Below are 22,161 nucleotides of genomic sequence, written 5' to 3'. Positions count from 1 at the left end.
ACTGTGTCCTGTTGCCTGCTGTGCGTGGGCTGAAGGGATGTGCGCCCCGGAGTCTGCTGTGTGTGTGATAAAAGAATGGACGAATCGTTGCGTTTTAAAAATTAAAAACAAATAAAAGTAAAGAGTATTAATGAATTGGGAGTTCTTCTATTTTTTCGGTTTTCTGATCTGTTTCGGCTATTTTATTTAGCGCATTTTCATCTCCATGGAGAGTTTAGTCGCACTCGCGTGATTTAGTTTGCTTTAGTTTTAGTTCGTGCGAGATGCGTGACAAGTACCCTACATTTTAGTTGTATGCGATGTTTTATGTTTCATGTTTTACGCCGCCTTTTGACTACTCAGATTTTCACGTTCTTAGTTCTGTTTATGGCTGGTCAGCTTCTTTTTGCATTTGCCCTTGTATTCCATGCGTCTTACTTGATGATGAGCAATGTCTTTTACCGTTTTCCAAGGTGGAAATAGCCGATTGCATAGGATTTGAGCGTCTTAAACCCGTCGGTTGTTTACACTGGTAGTTAGATCGTCTATCAGTTTAGATTTGTTGTTTTATCGTGTCCTTTTTTCAACTCTCTTGCCGCGGGCCTCTTAGTGTCCGTTGTCATGGCTTCGGTCATGTATGCTGGGGGTTGGTTTAGTATACTCCTTTTAAGTTGCCTTTGGGATACGGTACGATCTCTTTTGAGGGTGTGGATTCTATTTTCTGGCGATGCTTGTGATTACCGTTGGGTAACTTTTGAGGGGTTGCTTTTCCTTCCCACTGGTCACGTTACCGCTGCCGATGATGCTTATAAACCATTGTACGTTATTTTTCCTCGAGCGTTTAGGGAAGTTTAGTCCCGTAGGGCTTTTACATGTGTTAACAGTATTGTTTCGTTGCGCTTGCCGTTTAATCTTTTGTTCAATTCGGCTTTATTGTTTGTGTTTGGGTTTTGGCATGTTAGTTTTGGGGGTTTTGCGATGCCTTTTCGAAGTATTTGGGGCCATCGCTTGTTAGGCCCCGGTTTTTTCCCGTATCTATACATTTCTGTAGTATGTCCGCACAACAGGGAATGAGAATATTATACTATTCTCACTACGTAGCGCTGGGGACTGACGGAAGAAGTCAGTTTGGCTTTGGTTGAGTTGGTAAGGCCAGCTGTGCTGTTTGGTGGAGTTTCTTAGTGTAGGGGAATCAAAAAGAAAAAAAAAACTGGAAAGTCATTGTGGTTATCGCTCCTTTGTGCAAGCATACTGCGGTCCCGTTTTTTCCCATATCTATATATTTCTGCAGTTTGTCCCCACAGCAGGGAGTGAGAATATGATACAAGCAGGTTACGAGTTCCAAAAGATAACTAACCCACATACCAATACTAAATGTTAACTTTTCGATAAACACCGAACTTGAATCAATGTATATTGTTTGAAAAATGAATTACAGGTGCGCGAATTTTTGCTAACTATTTGCTATGCGTGTGACGTCATACAGCTGCTATACGGTTAATACAAAGTGCCCCGTAAACACACATTATCAGTTTTTTTCAGTTTTTACTCGATTCCAACTAAATTCATGTATAAACATTGTTATTATCATCTTCATCGTCATAACTGTAACCATTTGAATATAATCAAGATATACCAAAATGTTTCCTCTTTAAAGTAGTGCGGTATCCGACGAAGTAAACAAACCACTAAGACGAGATTTTAACAGTATCTGGTAAATTCACCACGCCTCAAAATGTCCAAACATTATTGCTCCATACATAGTTAATATAATTAACACGGATATTACAGTTATTAATTATAAAGTGACAAGATTGCGTTATATGCATACAAAAATGAACCTACACCTACGACCATCCACATATACATGACTATGGCAATAACGTTTGGTAAGCATTTGCCATTAAAAAAAGGTGTCAAAGTTAAGAGAGCCCTACTATAAAGCATACAACGTTTCGTCGAAATCAGTCTTACCACTTTACTGATATGACTATTCATAACATGTTCCAGTAGATCAATATTGGTTACTAGGGTTATAGTGTACTGATGTAGCAAGTTTATTTGATTTCTAAATGCGATACTATTTTGGTGTTGACACCGAACCGTTGCCTATAAGCTCTTAATATCAATCACAACCTTTCTATTTCCGATTTTATTGTCATTGTATCCGATCCGTATCCGATATTGTATAGTGCCAAAATGAAATATCCTATATTTAGATGAATTCATGGAATTTGCCAATGATGACGTCATTATTCGATTTCGATTTCGCAATCACCAGTGCAGTGGAGAATACTAGTTGCAAATGGGCTCACTTCAAATTGTTTTTTTACAGCATTCTAAAGTCGATATGGGTTAGAATAAATATTCAACACATTACTAAAAGATGTAAGACAAGGTAAAAGATGTATTATACAAAACAGCATTCTTTGGATTTGGTGGCATTTACCTTTTAAACTAGGATCCATCTGGGATACCATGCCCACATAGTATAATGCTTTTCAATCGGACGACTCCAATTCAACACCCCCTGTGGTAAACATATACAATAGCCAACGATCTTAAAACCCCCATTATCATAGAACGGATGATGTGAGCTTTTGATCTTCAATACTTATCCAAATTAACTTGATTTCGTCCACGGACGGACGGACGGACGACGGATTAAAACTGAACGCAATGCCCCTGCTGGATTTAAAGTACAATTTGGGCTAAAATTAATCTATGGCCATCCACAGTGACAATCTTAATTGAACTTACTCATACAAATTCACCAATTCAAATTCATATAGCTTTACTACTAGGTCATGATTAGGTGTGCCCTCACTAACCAACCCCTCTAAAATTGCAACACTAAGTTCACATATTGTACTGATTATTTATTAAAAATAGTCCTCTTTGATTCATAGAAATTGAGGCGTTTTTCTTCGTACCTGGATTTTCATTATATGTGGTATTCATCGAATTAAAAGTCTTGTGTAAAATGGCACCGACCTATAAGGCTTGAAACTTAAATAAATTCGATCAATAAAAGGTTTTTGACAGTTATTTGTCTTTTATTTCTCTAATCTTCATCGACGCTTCTTCTAACGTTATCTTATATTGTCTGAAAGAGCCCACTATCGCTACGATATGCGCTGGTATAGATGGCGCTGGCAGTCGAGAATCAGCTGATGGGAATATGATATCGAGGAGATCGCAAAAACAGTCGCCTAGCAACTGCGATGTATAGTCTAGTTTCATTCTTCTCCGCCTGGTGGAGCTAGAGCGCTGTAATCCCTGGCCGGATTTCTTAAATGAAATATCACATTCCGACATCGTCCTGCCGATTGGTTTCTCCTTTTCACCCAAACGACAGATTTTGATATGTTCCTCGTGTTCAATCTCGCCACTAGACGACATCTCTTTAATCTGTGGATGTAATATAAGAATGCAGTTAAATATCACATGACATGGTCCACGTTAATTCGTCCAATTAACAGACATTGCGAACCAACCAATCATAATAGTTGACGCTTCCATTCGGGAAGGTTGACAAGTGTAAACTAATCAATCATGATGGTTGAAACTTGCAGGGTTGATTGAACTTACCCAAATATCAGCAGCTGAACAGCCCTGAAATTGACTTCCCGCTTTCTCCAAGGCGCCAAAACCCTCAGCAATTCCTAACGCTACAGTATATCGAGTGAGCAGTGACGGGTGATGAGTTGAGAGGTATGTCGCAAGGTTACACTGACATCGCTCAACCACTATCCACAATTCGCTATAACTGGGCATCACGAAGTTATATACCTTCAACACATTTCCATGTTCTATTGGACAGATCTTACTAAAATGCATGACAACATTCTAGGTAAAAAAAATTTCAGCTTTTCTATAACTTATTACTTGCGAATACAGTAATATATTACCAGGTTTTTTGAAGGTTTTTAACTCTCTGCCTCCAATTCGACAATTTCCGTTTCCGGGGTGAAGTACGTGCCATGAAGTTTTCCATTTTGTTTTGGGTGAGGGGCAGTGAGCTCTTCTCAGCGGAATCGAGTGAGAAGTTAATTCTGGGAGCCGCCCTAAAATCAACAAACACTGATAAGCACTCTAATGGGACCCAAAGATTGCAATAGGCGGTTAGTTTAATTTCTAGGGGCTGACATTATTTATTGATTGCAGTAGCCAATGTTACTTAGGGTAACTACACGCTTTGCCGTAATGACCCGTGATGAACCCCACAACTATAGTGACGTCTAACTACTAGATCTAACACGTGGGTTGTTTATGAATCGATTCACAGCATTGGCGGATACTGGCCAAGTAGAACAACCACTGGTTTCTTGGTGAATTCGGGCTTGTATTGGGCCCCGACTGATACAAATTCTATATATTATATTAAGGTTCGCAAATCATATTTGTTTACCTCGTGACGTCATCTTTCTGAAGTACAAATGCCATTATTGATTTAGGGTTCTTAGAATTGGCACGTTCGATATTGTAGGTGCGAGGCTCGTCGTGGATCACTGGTCCTAACTGGAATAGACATACATCAAATGCAATCCCAGTATACGTGTGATTTTTGAAACAAAGGACGCCGTTACGTACAGTTACATCGCCGAATATGACCGAGTTGATACTAGCTTGTGCAAAAACCTCCATCTCAACCAAATGGTCTTCATTCACTTGTCCCAAGAATATCGTTGATAGTCCACATACCGACGCGCTTCTCAAATACCTCTGCCTTAAAATCAAAGTTAAACGTTGAAATATATAGATTCCTCGACGAAAGTCAGTTGTATTTTTGAGTCTTTTTTTCTGGTTAGAATTGTCTCTTTTTTGCTTTGTGAATGTGCCTTCAATATTCGAGCTTCGGCTTTTCTACGTAGGTGTCATTGCTGTTGTGTTAGAATCATATTTTGTATGCAATGATAGATATTGTAACACTCTCCGAGTTTATTTATACTTGTAATATTCAATTGTAATTCATTTAGAAATAAAGATGATGAAATAAAAACAAATACAATGAATTCTCAATGACGAATTCGAGAAATACCTTTGTAAACATGCGTTGAATTCGTCGTGAGTTTCTGATAGCACCAGTGCACACGCGTCGCACAGTTGTTTACCGAGCTCAGGTAGGATTTGTTTCGGAAATATATGAATTAGTTCCTCAAGCATTGCCACTTTCATTTGTTCCAGATTCTTAGCTATCGAATGAACCCTGCTCAAATATTCATTCAGATAAAAAACGACTGTAATTGACAGGGGAGATCTTTTCAAGAGAGGCAAAGGTTTTGCATTGATATGGCCAAAAGTATGGCTCCAACTACAGTTACCATAAAGATAGCTCTCCAGCAACCCTAGGCCATCAATATCTCTGAACAATGCAGCAAACGACCGACAATGTATGAGTCCAAAATTTGTAAGTATTGTCTGGGCAATGCATTTAACTAGTGGTGACCAGTCAAGCGTGGTAAATAGAAACCTGTCATCATTCTGAGCAGATAACAAAATGGTTCATTTAAGAAAGAAAATCATAATTACCTTTCCAACATGTTCTTCATTAGTTCAGATCGCACAAGTTTTTGAAAGTATTTCTCGGTTGTTTTCCAAACTGTGTCCACGCACTTCTGTTGGAATTTCTGTAGCGGCGACGTCGCCAGTAACAGCCCATAACTAGCTGCAAATTCATCTGCCGTAGTCTGTCCACCTTCCTCACATATTTCAACAACTAAACATACTAAATTGTACTGTAGCATTCGTTGCATTTCCCGTTTGATGTAGCCTAACAGCGTATCTAGTATCGACAGGTACATCAGTATTAGTTTGTCCTTGTTGCAGTTTTCATTGTGCGGAAACCATGTTCTAGTTAGTTCGACGATTTGAGGATTCAATTTCGACAAAATCAACTTCAACGTGTTTGAACTAGAGGTTATATACTTCGCTGACCAAACTCGGACCAGAGTCGTGAACGCGCTTTGCAAAATCAACAGAGTCGAACAGTTCTCGTCGAAAATGGCGAATTTTTTCGATATTCTATGACGGACATTTTGTTCGACGTTTTCCGATTCGACGTTCGCTCGTTCATTCTCGGCCAAGATCGAATTTTCGTTGCGAACGAAATTCAAACATCGATGCAACGGAGACATGGCGTCCTCGTATATGCACAGTATCTGCTCGGAAATATTCTCCACCAAGATGGTGACTATATTCCTGACCATGCGGTCGTACTGACGGATAAACCATTCGTCCATCGCAGCACCAGGTCCTTTCTTTCTCTTGGCTCGTTTATAGTTTAGGGCCGACACGCAACTGCACCATCTCGATTCGTCCAGTTTCACATCGCCGACTCCCTCGCCAGCTTCGTTCGGTATATACATCAAATCGTCTTTCATTTGTTTATACAAGAGTTCGATGTCGTTCTTAAGACAGTCGAATTTCTTACCACGCTCTTCGTCGACGTTATAGCCGTCGGGTGTGTCCATTTCTACGTTTTTACGAGATATATCGCACTTTGAGAAGACGAATTTTACTTTGATTTCCGACTCGTCGAGCAGCCATTTTATCATTTCTCTGTCCTAAAATAGAGGACAGACCTAAAATTATTCGGCATATGTATAGTTTTATTACAGGGAACGTGACCGATCGTGAATTCGATTAGTCTGGCCACTGAATCTGGTACCACATTCGTTGGCTAAAACTGAATTGGCACGAATATATGACGAGCTCTATAACTATTGCCGAATGGTTGCTGTAACTGAATCGACTTTCAGTGTATCGGTTGGGTGCAACGTGCGATCCCGGTTCGATCACGTTGAGTGCGCGTAATGTAATTGCTTCCCTATCGTTACGTTGTCGTTCCCCATCGTTCTTGTGATTGGGATCTTATTATATTTTTTTTTCATTTTTCGTATGAATAAAATCATAATCTACAATAGATACCCATTTATCTACTAGAAGGCATGCATTGTTTCAAAGAAAATAGATTAAAACCAAGCAGCCGTTTCAACGGGTTTCTGTTAAATTCGACATATGAATGAATTCTCACTCATTCGACTCTACAATGAACACAACCCCCACGACTGTGACTGGGTTCGATTGATAATCGACGCCTACCTGTAGTGACATCCGCCTGACTCCGTCTATCACATACACAATAAGAGGGCGAGCCACGTGACCGGAGGCCTTGCTAACCAGACTCTTCACCAGATTATCCAATCCATCGCTTTCCGATAATCCGGGAGTATCGATAATCTGTATACCAGTTTTGAGAACTTCGTTATTGATGAAGACGTCCAGAATACGATTAACATTTTTCTGGGTCGGCGAACCGAGGTCTGGTCGGACGTACGCGTGGTCGATTTTCAGTTTATCCAACTCGGTCCTCGTGTCGGGGACGATCTCTTCAGTACCGTCGATATTCGACGATACTAGCTGATAAAACGGCTTCAGATTGGTGTAATTCAATCGGGTGATACGCGCCGTACAGGGCAACTCCTTCGACGGCAGCAGATTTTTAGTTCCTAAAATCGTGTTGATTAAAGTGCTTTTTCCGCTATTTAAAGCACCGACGAATATAACCGATGGTTTGAAGCATCCGGACTCGGCGGCGTTTTTGAAACGATTCAGATTGGCTTCCTCGCTCGTCGTGCACAGACTACTAATTAGAGTTTCGCTGTCATGATTAGGATTTAAAGACAACGCAGTTTTGAACTTGTTCCAAATTTCTAACGTGTCCGAAAGAAATTCTAATGACGTGTCGCACTTGCGTAGAGAATCCATTATTCGAGACCATGCGAATGAATCGATGCGTTCTGGATTCTTGGATTCGCCCGTGTCTGCCATCGCGTTTGCTTTGTGCCTGGTACCGCTGAGTGAAGACTAACTTTATGTCTCAACTCACTCAAGAATGTCCCCGATCTCGAAATAACTAGTAACTGGTTGAAACTGGTACTGTACGCCCTGTACGAAACTTACTTGTACGCCTGGCGCTTATTGAACCGGCACTTTTTCTGATCATTGCAATTCGTGTATATTAAAACTGGTCAAGTTAATTCCGACTTTCTTACATACCAGCAAGGTCCTGTTACCTCTGAAACCGACACTTTCGCTGATCACTGCCTTGTGCCTAATACAATACGTGTATAATCGTATTTGATATACGTGTATGTAATGCAAGTAGAGATAACTATGACCCGATAAAATCACTCTAGTGTTTAGTGGTTTTCCCGTTTATCACATGTCACGTATATATATACGTCCTACATTACAGGTCATTAGCGCAGTAGAACTGATTAACGTCATTGCTATTTCATGGTATTCGAAACAGACGCGCCGATCAATGATTATATTCCTGGTTAACTGCAGTCTATTATTGAGCTTCATTAAATTTCATGATGATTGGCTGAACTTATGCATGGTAGAATCTTGTATTCCGGGTTCACGTTTATTTCACGTATGATTATGTCATTAACAGATATGTAACGCTATTGCGGGAAAAAACAAGGCGCACCGAAAAATGTGATAACAAGTATGAGAAAATTCACAACTTTTCGAGTCCAGAACAATCGCGAACTCAACGGGAAAAGTGTTATGATAAGTTTTTCTAAACTGATCAGAATGATGCACCAGTTTCGAATTTGTTGAAATATATAATACGGTCCGATAGCAACTTGAATAAATTCACAACCGTAATGCCAGTCATCAATGCGTAAGATAACTCCTCCTAAATGTATGTGCAGGGCATGCAGAGGGCACAGGTCTTAACGTCGGGTTTGAGCATAGTAGTCGATGAAGAAATATTTGTCAAATCCATGCTCTTCAAATTTTACCGTGTGTCGTCAGTGATCCCCGTCTAGCAGTGGCAAGGTTGATTTTAGGAATGACGTCAGTCGCGGTGATACGCCCCTCATTCAGAAACAGTTTCACAAAGTTCTACTCTGCAATCTTCGCACAGAAATACGCACTTGATACGGTTGAGAGCAAATTCTAAGAACCGAAGGTCACTCGATTTTCGAGTTCTATTGGAATAAAACAGGTACGGATTTAGATACATAACAAGTATCTGTATAACCGATATCGCTATGTAAATGGGTTTGAAATCAATTTTATTTCAAAACGCCCTTTCTTCACGAGGGAATCGAAAGAAATGTGACTTCGTGGGCGGTCGGGTTTAGAAGACATTAGACATAATCCTAATAGCCTGCTAAGTGGGGCCCAACTGTACAAAGGTTCGTCCAAAGGTTGTCCTTAATCTTGAGACTGATTCAAAGTTGTTAAATTGGCTATAGTGAACTACGATAGTCTTGATTGTGCAACTGGCTCCATCAGGATCCAGTTTCAATAGTTGCTTAAAACGTTTAAGATTGAATATTGTTGTCCTCATTGAAAACAGTGAAATAAACAATGACAAATAAAACAAATAATAATTAGTTCAACTTTTTTTCAGGAAAATGGCCTCCATTATACCAACATTACTTGTATAGGGCTTTGTACTTTGGCGCAGGGTGGACGGGGTGCGACAACGAAATTTCAAAGATCTAGAAAATTAAAACCTGATTGAATATGTGCTTTATCGAATTGATGGCTAGTTGTTTAAACAATCCTCAGTTTCATCCTCAGCAGAAGCGAAGCCCACAAACTGTGAGAAGAATTCGATATGATTATTATCTTACTATAATTTCTTGTGCAAAGAATATGAAATAAGCATCAATATGTGCAACGGGCTGAAATATATATGAGTGGTTTGGAATCTATTTTATTCCGTCGGTTTTGGAAGTGGTTGCAATGGTATAGACACCATTTTCCCCGGAAGCTGGGCTTTGGAGGGATTGACGTGTCTCGCATAGGAAAAACATTCATTCTAACCGCTGTTTCATTGTAAAGTTCTTGCGTATAGAACTGAGTCCACAGATCCGCCAACAGGTTATAACGTGACCTTTTGTCGTACGCGCCATAAACTGGTTTGTACCAAAACAATCAAACACTGACACGGAAATTGAAAAATTGACCTATGAGTGACCTAATTACATGTGGGCCGTGAAAGGATTATTTTAGTTCGTCTTGAGCACGATCTGCCACAGGCTAGGAGCATATAAAATGATGATTACATATAATAGAGCTGCCACGACCACAATTTTGACTACAAATACTTTGTGAAAGCAGAAATCAATTTCATTCGAATATCTGCTGCGCCAGAATATCGGATGCATCGCTACACTAAAAGTCCAGTAAACATCGTTCTCATTCCAAACCTAAAAACAATAACGTCAAAACGCGAAGAAAAAATGATGAGGTGCAAAATATATATATTTGAATATATTTCAAAACTTTAGATCATCATAAAACAGGGGCGGGGTTTTATTCGAAATGCGAGATGCTAATTACACAAAAAACAACGGTCGAAGATAAATTGCTATACGGGAGGGTCGGTGTGTCGGTGGTGAGCTGTTCTTTCTAGTTGGAAACGATTGAGTTTTGTTGGTTGAAGCAATTTTCAGCTAAAACTTTGTCTAATCAATTTCGACCATTTCGTCTGCCAAAGTCTAAACGCTTTGATCTTAAACAACCGAATTGGGAAGATATATCATTTTCAGATATTTTAGCTAACATTTTGAATTTATAAATTGGTATTCTATCAATATCTTTTGATCTATTAGAATTTAATATTTCTTTTTCATTATTGATTTCTTCTATTTTCCGACTTGCTTCCATTACATTAAAAAAAAAACTTTTGAACTTTGAAAAATGTTCCGACGATAACACATTTTCAGATTTCCAGGTTCTCGTGATTTGTTTCAACCATATTGCTGATTATATTTATTTACTGAAACTGGTTAGGTGACTTAGGAAGAAGCAGGGACGCAAATGCCCTTTCTTCAAATCGTATCTAGGCGTGCTCCAAGGGTGATGAGAAAATAGTACCATATAGGACTGTTGCCCACTGGCAACAGTTTTTCTTTCAGGTCTGTTAAGTTTCAGTGAATTTAGTTTATTATTTTTTTGTTCTTTATTTTGCGTGCTTTATGTTAGTATGTTGTTGTTAGGTAGTATTGGTAAGCTGTTTTGTGTGGTTTGAATTCATATTAATCTGGTATTATGTAGTGTTGGCGAGCTGTTTTGTGTGGTTTGAATTCATATAAACTGATATTGTGCAGTGTAGGTAAGCTGTTTCATGGGTGGTTTAATTTTCCTTTACGTTTGCTCTGTACAACAGTACTTCTGGGCATTCGCCACAGTATTCTGATAGAGGAAAGACATAGGCTCTCTACAACTAAAAAGAGTTGTAAGTTAAAATTATACATTTCTAAATGTCAACCATTTATTGTATTTATCGAGGTTTTTTTTCTCCGTAATTTGAATTATTATTTATCAAATTTTTAGGGTTTAATTGTGTATTTTTCAGTTAACCACTCGCTCGTATTCACTGTGTATCTGTAACCTGTGCGTTTCACACATTCGGAAATAAAGTGCGTTAGACCTTTTATGATTGTAGCCGTCTTGTCCTCGATTTGATAAGTTCTATGTCCAACTCTGGTTTGGGACAAGGACATCAGATGAACGATGAAACTGCTATATTACTTTCGAAGTAATATCTGTCCATACGCTTTCCAATTCTACACTAGGTTCGACACCAGCATTTTTTTGCGGTCACAAATTATCGAAATTACTATTGACGTGGCCCGCAAACACCACTCTTCACAAACAGCACCCCCAACCCCCCAGTTTTTGAACGCCACGTTAAAACAAACTTTTTGTTTTAACGCTACTTTAAAACCAGTTTCTACGAGCTTCTCGTTTTAACGAGGTCATTTTCTTTTTATCGCGACTACATCAAAGTTGGTTTTAACGTGGTGTTACAAACGAAAAAGACCACTGGTTTTAACCATGCGTTAAAATTGAAAAACTGGGTTTTACGTTACGTTTAAACGAAAAAATGTAATATGTAAAAAAACTTGGCGGAGAGCGTGTGGGATATTTTCTTTTTTACGTGGCCCGAATCAGCAACAACAATTAAGTGTTCTTCTTGTTAATAAGTTTTTTAAGGCGGATAATAATCACATATCTGAAATCTTAATGCCACGCTTTTTTGCGAGTACAATTGACTGAATTCAGTTGAACGTCTACAGAGGCGGCGGGGACATCTGGTGTGGATCGTGTTAGTGGGGCGTAAATACCAGACCTGATGTTAGAATTAAATTAGATTTTCTTTTAAATTTGAATATGTGGAATCGGTGGAATTCGATGGTTCTGTGTGTAATTAGTACCAGTTATGTTTCATACATTTTTGGATTCATACGTCCAATATCACATTGGTTTTAGATTACAAATGATAAAGGGAAAATATATCTTAGTCATCTAATATCTAAGCACAAATCTAATGAAATCCAAAACCTATCCCGTGCCGTGCTTTTTGAGCGGCAGTTTAAGAAAACGTGTACTTTTTACCATGAAAGGGGGTACTTTCTCGTAGAACTAGAACTAGAAACGGCTTCTGGTGACCTTGACCTTTGACTTACAGGGCGCAAAATGTAATCAGTCACTCACGGTCTCTAGGGTAACCTATCCATAAAATTTCACAAAGTTATCTTATACCATTTATGAATAAGAGCCCGGAAAAGAAAAATACAAAACAGCTTCCGGTGACCTTGACCTTTGCCCTACAGGACCCAAAATGTAATCAGTTACTCGCGGTCTCTAGGATAACCAATCCAAAAAATGTCACTTAATTATCTTAAACCGTCTATGAGATAGAGCCCGGAAATGAAAAATACATAACAGCTTCTAGTAACCTTGACCTTTGACCAACAGGACCCGATATCTAATCAGTTACCCACGGTCCCTAGGATAATCCATCCATAGAATTTCAGCGAGTTATCTTAGACCGTTTATGGAGCCTGGAAATGAAATTCACAAAATGGCTTCCTACGACCTTAACCTTTGACCTACAGGACCCGAAATCAAATCAGTTACCTACAGTCCCTAGGATAACCTATCTATAGAATTTCAGTAAGTTATCTACCGTTTATGAGTAAGAGCCCGGAAATTATATTTATAAAATGGCTTCCTGCGACCTTGATCTGGAGCATAAAAAAAGATAGAAATTAAATACGAAGTGCACGGGTACCTGGGTACCATTTTGAGAAAATTTTAAATTACCTTTCCATTGAAAAAGGCTGAAAGTTGTAGCTGCATTTCGAAAAATCTTGACCCAAATTTAGATGAATAGCCACACTCAAACGTGGTGAACGGATAAAATTAAGCCTTTTACGTACAAAATAGTTAAAATGATTACAAAGTAACATCTGCAGATGTTACTTTATAAGTTGTCATGTCTGTAATCTGTCTGGTACCTAGTTCTCACTATATGCTCATCATTCTGTATATAAAGACGTAAGAATATGTAAAATTCTTTATTAAAATGATAATCACATCTCGTTCCGGGAAACAATGCACAGATTGTACGCATGAGGTTTAACTGCCTTGTTGTACCTGGTGGATGGAATCATGTACCGCAGGATTGCATGCTATGCTAGTTCCTCAGCCAGGCTGTCGTAAGAACACCCAGACGCTTACAGTACCCTGTATATTACTCCCGAATCAATAATTACAATTGAAAATATAGCTGCATAGCAGCGATAACGGGTTTTCTGCACAGTCTTGAATCCTGTTCAACGGTGGATTTCGACAAAGTATTTGATAAGGTTCAACATCAGCCATTACTAAACAGGCTATTAGAAAACGGTATCAATGATAGGTCGCTCAAATGGCTCAGCAGTTATCTCTGAACGAAAACTTGTAGCCGAAATCAACGGGATCTTGGAATAAGTCGGTCTAACTAGTGGATTCACGCAAAGTAGTATCCTAAGTCGTCTTCTGTTTAATGTCCTGACATACACAGTAATCCTGAATATACCAGACCGAGTAAATTTCCAAAACGACCTTAACACGCCGTTCGACCAAAAATCTTAAAGCTCCGACAAGGAAATCTTATTCGAATGAAAACAATTCTGTTTGATCGAACAATACGCTTTTTGTTTGAACCAAAACTTTTCTTCATTCTGACAAAAATGTGTTCGAATAAAAAGCTATGTTATTGTTGAAATGAAGAACTTTTTGTCCCGGCAAAGAAATTTGGTTGAGCGAAAACAACTTTTTTGGAACAAATGTTTGAATGAAAACAATTCTGTTCGATTAAACGAAATACTTAAAACTTTTGGTTCGGAGAAAAAACTTTTTACAATATACTTATTCGAACGAAAATTCTGTTCAAATTGAAACGATTCTGTTCCATCGAATGATTGTTCGAACGGAAAACCTTTCGTTTGGACAAAAAAAGTTTGTTCAACTTTGTTCTAACGATTTTTTCATATTGGTTCAATCGAACAGAATATTATTGATTCGAACGAAATAAATTTTGTTCCGATGAAAGGATTTTCAAGCGAAAGGTCTTATGAACGAAAAAAAAGATATTTCTGGGGCTCCGCAGTAACTTAAAGCCGGACGTAGATCGGCCTTGCGACGCGATGCGATCCTCGCGTTGCATCGCAAGTTTCGCTGCAAGTCGGTTGCGATACGATTGTCAGCGACTTTGTGCGATTAGTTTCTGCCAGTCGCAAGAGCGCGTAGGTCGGTTGTGACAGCCGTGTCGCGTCGCAGAAAGTAGAACACGTGCGACTCCTTGTGACTGGCGTTGCTGACAGTCGCAACCCGTCACAAGGGAGCGTAGGTCGATGAGTCGTTGTGACACAATCGTAGCTGGAGGTCGCAGTGAATGGCGTCGCAGTCACAAGCCGTCGCAAAGCCGACCAACGTCTGGCATAAGTCATTAGTAATTAATGAAATACCTGTTTCATTTATGATGAAAAAACTCAAATGAAAAGTCTGGCTTATAAAGCTGTCTGCTCAGACGAAATTTTCAAAAAAAAACTCTTCATTTTTGCCAATAAAATTGATAATTGTGATTGATCGTTGCAAGTCAGAACCAGTTAATCACTTATTAACATGCATTTTAATAAATCTGATTCCTCCTTTACAGTGAACTTAGCTTTAACCTAGTAGAGGCTACTAGCCTATGTGGGCCTATGTATATGCGTAGGCCTAACATCCGGACAGATTGGTCGTAGGCCTATTGAATAACAACCCTCCTAAATATCGTAAATTTTGTTTTGAAGTTCAATCCAATGAGTCCGTTAATAACAGCAACAATTATACTGTGTTTGTTTGAGACAGTAAAGGTCAGTTCCGGTAGGCCTAAGCCTTAAGGTCGCGTAAAACTCGATAAAATCTTCAAGCGATGCAGCGAACGATCTCCTTTCCTCCACAGCCAACGCTTACTCCGAATGTCAAGTGTGAGTCCAGCATACGGATAGGAGTTTGTTATATACTTGTATTTAGTAAAAACCTTGCGCATTTGACAATGATCGGTATGTACTGTAGGAAATATAGAGTATTGAAGCACGCGGCCGAATAAAGTAATATATTCTTTTATTTTGATACCTCGTCGACATAACAGCTTTTCTCCGCTATATCTCTTCGGCGTGTTTAGTTTAGGCCTACGATTCCCCGGTACACTAAAGATTTATCTTAGTAAATACACGGTTAATTCGGTAAAGAAAAATAGGTATTGTTAAACTAACTCCTTGAAACCCACAGCCAAATCACTGGTAGTAATAAATTAATTTGTACTCGATTTGATTCTCATGATGAGGAGAAACTCGCGGCTGATCCCCGGAACGACGATGTAGTAACACACGTCGATTCGTCGATGTTTACGGCTCGACATTGCTATTAGAATCTAAAGTAGTAAATTTCCAGTGTATCGGTAATATGATTTGATGAGGAAAATGGGCTATTGTAAAAATCACTGTTTGAAGACCGCGGCTGAATGTGAAGTCTGCAGCAATGAATTAGTTCATTTATACTTGAATTGATAATCGAAGTGACAATCGGCTGCGGGTTGATTTCGGGATGACGACTCGAAAAACATGTCGCCCCACTGAATGGGGCAAAATTTTCGATGTTTACGGCCCGACAGTGCTGTTGTAACGATGATTCGTGAAAAAACACGCGGAGTATTTGTAGATCTTAGTGGGCTGAACGATATCATACGGATTGTATCGACAACAGCGGCAAGGTAACAAAGCCTTAGTTCTTTTAGTGAAAATAGTGTGACATAAAATAATAATAATAAGAAACACGCGAATCTCAATAGGGTTTTCTGTGATGTAACAGAAAACCCTAAATATTACCCACGCTCATTCCGAAAAGATGTCATTACTTCAACGGTCGCCAATTCGTAGCGTAGTAGTATATTGGATCACTAATGAGGAGAAACAAATATTCCACATAACGGTTAGTGCTTGCGAGATGTACCATAGTAGATGGCATTTCAATATGGTATTTTTTCTTATGTCCATTTCTAAACGAAGTCGTATTAGTAAAAATGACGACGTAGCAATTGCTATGGAATTTCACAGCAGCAAATGCGGGGTTTAATTTCCGAGATCTAATAGTTCCTAGTCAACATGTACGCAAACAACTGTTATGAATTGTCTAAATTTGCAATAACATTTATTAATTCATAATTCCTCTACCGAACATTTGTCAAATTCAGTTAAAAGTTACGTAGGAACAGTTTGACATTTCTGTGCACATAGTGCATATAGAGACCCTCCGGTGCACTTTGAAATACAAGCAGTAGTATCAGTACACATCCTGACAAAGAAAATTCAAAGATCATATATTGCATTGGTCCTCTGCAGCGTATTTTACAACAAACCAAGGCTTCAATAAAGAGCAAATGCTGTCAAAATAGAATATTGTGTAAAAATTATTTTCAAATATGATATATTCACGAATATGAAATATGCAACTGGTTTATATATATATATATATATATATATATATATATATATATATATATATATATATATATATATATATATATATATATATATATATATATATATATATATATATATATATATCACTTATTTATGTGTAGAATATTGTGTAAAAATTATTTACTGGTTTATATATATATATATATATATATATATATATATATATATATATAAACCAGTAAATAATTTTTACACAATATTCTACACATAAATTAGTGATCCCAACCAAAGTGACTTATAAAACAAAGCTTGGTCTGTAAACATTGTAAACATCCATGTTTACGTTCATTTCTCAATCGGACAATTCTTTACCCAAATCTGCAAATAATCCATCGGATATGATGAATTCGACAATAGCGGTACGACCGAAGTTTACTGGTCGAGTCAATGTACGCCAAGTTCGGTTGATTTTTTCACGGTTAGACCATACAAAGAAATATCCTAGCTTCTAAATAAAGTCAAATGCCGCCCGCGTCATGAAAAAGTCCCTAATAAAGACTTCAAAGACAAATGCGCTCGCCCGCATCGACAAAGCATCAATCTTCTTTTTAAAAATAAAAATTAAAACCCGCTCGCCCGCATCACTGTATATTGTACGACGGTGGTATGTTTTTCTGCTGGCGTTTATATGCTCATCCTCGACGTACATATGTAATCAACATTTATAGTGACAAAATCAGCGCCAGCAGGTTCGTTTCCTATTACTAGATTTCGAGGAAGCGTGAAAATAGCGAAAATTATTGCCTCAGTTTCGACTAATTAAGTTGATATAGTTTGATTTTTATAGGTTTAGGGGAGCTACTTAATTCTAAATAAAGTTTATTTTACATATGTTCTACTTGCATTACTGGTATTTGTTTGGCATTTTAAAAAAATAAATCCCTCCCGTGTCCGTTCTATAAGTCTCAAGTTTAGCAATAAAAATAGACAAATAAAAAAAGCAATAAAATAAAATTAGGCCGCCCTTGTCACTTACCAGAAAAAAAATCTGATGAGAAACTAGGGTATTTCTTTGTGTGGCCTCACGTATATTTGCCGATTCTTTAAGGCGAAAGTTTTGGCAACATTTTTATTGTCGTTGTATTCATCAATCACGTCAAGCAATGGGACAAACCAGGAGTCATCTACATGTTCTGACTGGCGATAACTGATGGCGTATACTCCAATGTTGCGGGTATTCTAACATGCTTCGATCGCGGCCTCATGGCGCTGTCACGTTCGAGCGGTTCTGAAAAGTTCCACTATTTACAGTACAAATTTCAGGTGGTTGGTTTCAATTTCCCTGCTGACATCACGCCGAAATCATGCATTCTTTCTCAGCAACCTTTGCACCTCCACAATTTGAAAACTTTAAATTCCCCTTTTCGGGCCATTCAAAATGTCCAATAAAGAAATGAACACATCCTTAACATATAGCTGAATCGACGGAAGAATTAACCGTAACCTTTTTAAGATAAATGTGCCAAGGAAAATGTTCGAAAAAGCATGGAAATAACAATATAAAAAGTGTATGAGCAAATAATAACGCAAATAAGAAGAAATATCATCAATTAGAATAATGATTTTAGTCACATTCTTTTAATTGTTAATACAATACATATTCATGAAATGTATTTAGTTTCTGCAGCATTTTCCGATGCCATAGCTGCAACAGTTGCTGCTAGGTCCACCAATAAGCCAGTAGGTTCCCTGGCCAAACCCGAATCTACCTGGGCAGAAGCATGGTACGCCTCTCTTGGCAATATGTACTTCATAATCTGTTGGTTCGAATAAGGGTTATGTATTAGTAAATAAAAATAAAATCTCAAAGATAAAGGGAACATTGCAGTGGAAATTGATGTGTTACCTGCGGTGGCAGCTCCGATGACCATGAATATGGCTAAAGCAACGATCAAAGTCTTGGCAAACATTCTGAATATAGATGTTGTTTATCGTATAATCATTTGTCGATCGAGGATGCTTTGAAATATGTTTACTGAAACGTACTTACCTGAATGTTATTGATGTGTCCGTCTCTGTCTGTTGGGATTTCACCAGTGAAAATTCTGCATTTATCGCCTCGAAAACAATAAAGCCTGGTAGGATTTGTCAACCGAGATTAAATGCAGCTCGTAAATTTTGAAATTATTGAAAATACTCTGTTTAACGCCCTAAAAACAATAAAAGACTGGTAGGATTTATCCACCGAGATTTGACGCAGCTGGAATATTTTGACATCATAGTCATTGCAGGTTTAAAAGCTCCAATCCGGAACGAAGCTGGAATGTGCGTTGTGTATCTTACATATATGCAAGAGATAGTATGTTTTATCAAAGATCATGAGTGATGCGTATAATCGTATCATTGAACAGAATTATAGATGCATTAGTACCGTATTCTTGAAGGTGTACTTCTTAGAATATAGTCGAAATGTCGGAATTAACTCTTCCTCCAACTCGTTTTCCTATTCATATTGTGGGATTTTAAGGTACAGGGTGTCCGATTAATTACTATACAAAAAAGTCATAATGAACTGCCGGTATCCTCAACATTTCTTAATGAAGTTTTTAGATTTTCCACCAAATGATAGAAGTAACGGTCCTTTTTGATTATTATTGTGGTTTGCTATGGTAATTTGCTTAGTGATTTCCTAGCAACTGATTACATTGTTTTAGTGATTTTGTGTAATTCTGACTTAGATAAGATCACTGTTAAATAATGTCTATATGTCTCTGAAACAAAAAGCCTAGATGGTATGCTGGTTGTAAGAAACCAAATCCTTCTGTCAGTCTGAACCATAGATTTTTGGGTTGAGAATCCTTATTTGATCGCAGAAAAGCCACTGAATGTCATCAAGTGATCTGTCTGTTGTCTACTAGGTGTGATCTTTCGATTTGCCATGCAGTAGGTCATCCAATGGGCCTATAATGGGGCCATACTTTTTCACAAAAAGGGAATGCTGACTATAAATGGAGCCGGCTATCATAAGATGGAGATTCAGTACCCCATTACCAAACTTCATAGATGTCTAGAGGAAGTCTCAATCATCCAACAGGATGGTGTGTAATGTCTTACAGCACGCAAAACAATTGATGTTCTGCATAGGCATTTCGGTTACAGAATCTCAGCGCTGCAAACTGTAAACGACTAGACCCCAAACTCGCCTGACTTAAATCCATTGGACTTCTATTACCTGTGGGCTGGCTGAAGGACACAGTGTACCAAAACAAACCAGAAACTATTGATGATTTGAAGAAAAACATCTGCAATAACACTGATAACTGGCAATGTACTGATAAATTTCAATAGTAGACTGAATCATGTGATAAAATTGAAAGGCTCTCCCATCTAGTATAAACTAATTGGATTTTATTAAATCAATTTTTTGTGGTAAAAAATATTATTGTAGTCCATCTCTCCAGAAGATTTGGCTGTTTTATCTCAAGCGGTTTCAAAATGACAGGCAGTTCTTTATGTATAGTAATTAATGGGGTACCCTGTATAAATGTATATAAATCTTATTTCTGTAAGGTGTAAAATGATTACTATAACTAAATTTTGATTTTTACTACAATCAATTCAATATCTTAAATGCGATTGCTCATTCGATCTCTTACGTATCGTACATATAGCTTCACCTATTTATACCCTGTTTCTCATTGCATTTAAGCTTGAAAGTTGACCCAATCGGCTGCTTACCTTGTCCATTGCTACTTTTTTAAATAATGAACGAGATAACCGTATCTGACCCGGCAACGTTAAAAATGTACAGAAATCTGCTTATAGTTATCCTCATCCTATATTCAAACCCTCGGAATTTCATATTTATCGTTATTCAGCCTGTATATTTTGTGCGGCATATGTGGTATTTCGTTTTTCGTTTTTCGGTGCAGACAGTCATTTGAATAATCGGGATAGAAAATGTGACTCACTCATGAACGCAGCAATATGCAAATTTCCCGGTGTATGGTGTATAAACAAAAACTAATTTAATGATGGCAAGAGAACGCCGAAATAAGTAAAAAGATTATTTTTTTGGCGCGACCAAACGGATGATTTCGACGTTTGTTTTAAACACAGATTTCAGGAAGCTTGCGACATGGGCTTACAGTCACCAAAGCTAACAACTAATCTCCTTGGATGGTTTTGTCAGTAGGCCTACATATGCTCTTGGTTTATGTATCTGATAGCAAAATTATATCTTTAGGAAGTTAACATCTCGATGCGAGTACCGACAGTCGTGAAATGCGTGCCGCTTAGCTAGCGATATATACTGCTTGGTCGCAATCGAAGCCGTCACATCAACCAACTAGTGCAAACAAGTTAACGAATTAAGTCCAGCGTTAACCCGATAACAAGGGACATGCTGCACCCATGAATAAGGGCGGAATCTTCACCCGAATATATTCAGAACTTTCGTTAGGAGTCTGGTAAACCCTGTGGTAAATCCGTTCAAGAAACCATTCTCCATATTTCTATTCAAAAATTTTTTGAGGTAGTGGGATAAAAAGAGAAAACCCCTTAATTACGAAACACTAACTTATTCTGCAATTCTTTAGAAACGGCCTCTATTACATTCGTCTAAGCATTCGGAACAATGGAAAATACGTACAAGTCCCCATCCTAAAAAACCCAAACTATATTCTGGGTCCTCTTTGAAAATATCCTTTACTACTTCTAACCTAGCGTTGAAAATCTGAACGTTACATCTGATGTAATTTTACAAGCTGTGGCATGCTTATGTATATTTCAATAATATCTAAAAAACATAAACATACTTCAATGAAAAAATGTAAAGCTTAAGCTTATAGACAACGTGTCATTTATCATATTTTCCGAAAAGCCGGTTATACGTACAACACTGCTGTTGATATTATATAAACAACGAGTTTTACCAGTATCCGTTGTTGGATCGCCGCACATTCATACGTCAATTCATTCAGGTAAGTTTCTAAAAAATCGAGAAAATTTGTTTTCGCATTTTTCCGCAGCCTTTTAGTTTTATCTTATCTATTGCTATTTTCAGAATGTTTACCAAAACTCTTTTCGTCGCTTTGGCCATGTTCATGGTCATCGGAGTCGTTGCTGCTGAAGGTTAGTCTATTGTATGAGAATCTCTTTGTAGCCGAACGAGTAATGTGGAAAGCTTGAAGCCATTAATAATAGTGGCATTTCCACAAAATTCTGGGTTTCGAAGCATTCAGTATTTACAAATCTTTTCGCAAGTTATAAAAAAAAATTGATTCGCCACTGCACTCAATTAAAGTTAACATATTTGTAAATGTATTATAGAAGTAGACATCGACAAGAG

At 38.0% G+C, this 22,161-nt stretch overlaps 1 protein-coding gene and 1 long non-coding RNA gene across 2 annotated transcripts; both read right to left on the bottom strand.

The window, feature by feature from the left end:
• Positions 1-1,426: 1,426 nt before the first annotated feature.
• On the bottom strand, positions 1,427-8,168 carry LOC141911240 (uncharacterized). Its single transcript, XM_074802226.1, has 8 exons — positions 7,084-8,168; positions 5,512-6,545; positions 5,021-5,188; positions 4,573-4,708; positions 4,391-4,500; positions 3,891-4,046; positions 3,571-3,808; positions 1,427-3,390 (listed from the first exon to the last, which is right to left on the bottom strand). The coding sequence occupies exons 1-8, from the start codon at positions 7,810-7,812 to the stop codon at positions 3,025-3,027; spliced, it is 2,937 nt and encodes a 978-aa protein (XP_074658327.1). The 5' UTR covers positions 7,813-8,168; the 3' UTR covers positions 1,427-3,024.
• A 10,244-nt stretch (positions 8,169-18,412) lies between these two features.
• LOC141911113 (uncharacterized) lies at positions 18,413-18,968 on the bottom strand. Its single transcript, XR_012619975.1, has 3 exons — positions 18,862-18,968; positions 18,718-18,782; positions 18,413-18,628 (listed from the first exon to the last, which is right to left on the bottom strand). It is a non-coding gene; the product is annotated as an uncharacterized LOC141911113 (long non-coding RNA).
• Positions 18,969-22,161: the final 3,193 nt, after the last annotated feature.

The sequence above is a fragment of the Tubulanus polymorphus genome, chromosome 9 (genome assembly GCF_964204645.1).
Source record: "Tubulanus polymorphus chromosome 9, tnTubPoly1.2, whole genome shotgun sequence".
Classification (NCBI taxonomy): domain Eukaryota; kingdom Metazoa; phylum Nemertea; class Palaeonemertea; order Tubulaniformes; family Tubulanidae; genus Tubulanus; species Tubulanus polymorphus.
This window is presented reverse-complemented; position numbering and strand designations above follow the sequence as displayed.

Excerpts from the sequence above, each read along its gene's own strand:
- LOC141911240 (XM_074802226.1), bottom strand. The coding sequence starts at position 7,812 with ATGGCAGACACGGGCGAATCCAAGAATCCAGAACGCATCGATTCATTC. Across the intron at positions 6,546-7,083 it reads TCAGGCGGATGTCACTACAG|GACAGAGAAATGATAAAATG; the intron begins GTAGGCGTCGAT and ends CCTCTATTTTAG. Across the intron at positions 5,189-5,511 it reads ATGAAGAACATGTTGGAAAG|GGTTCATTCGATAGCTAAGA; the intron begins GTAATTATGATT and ends ATATTTGAGCAG.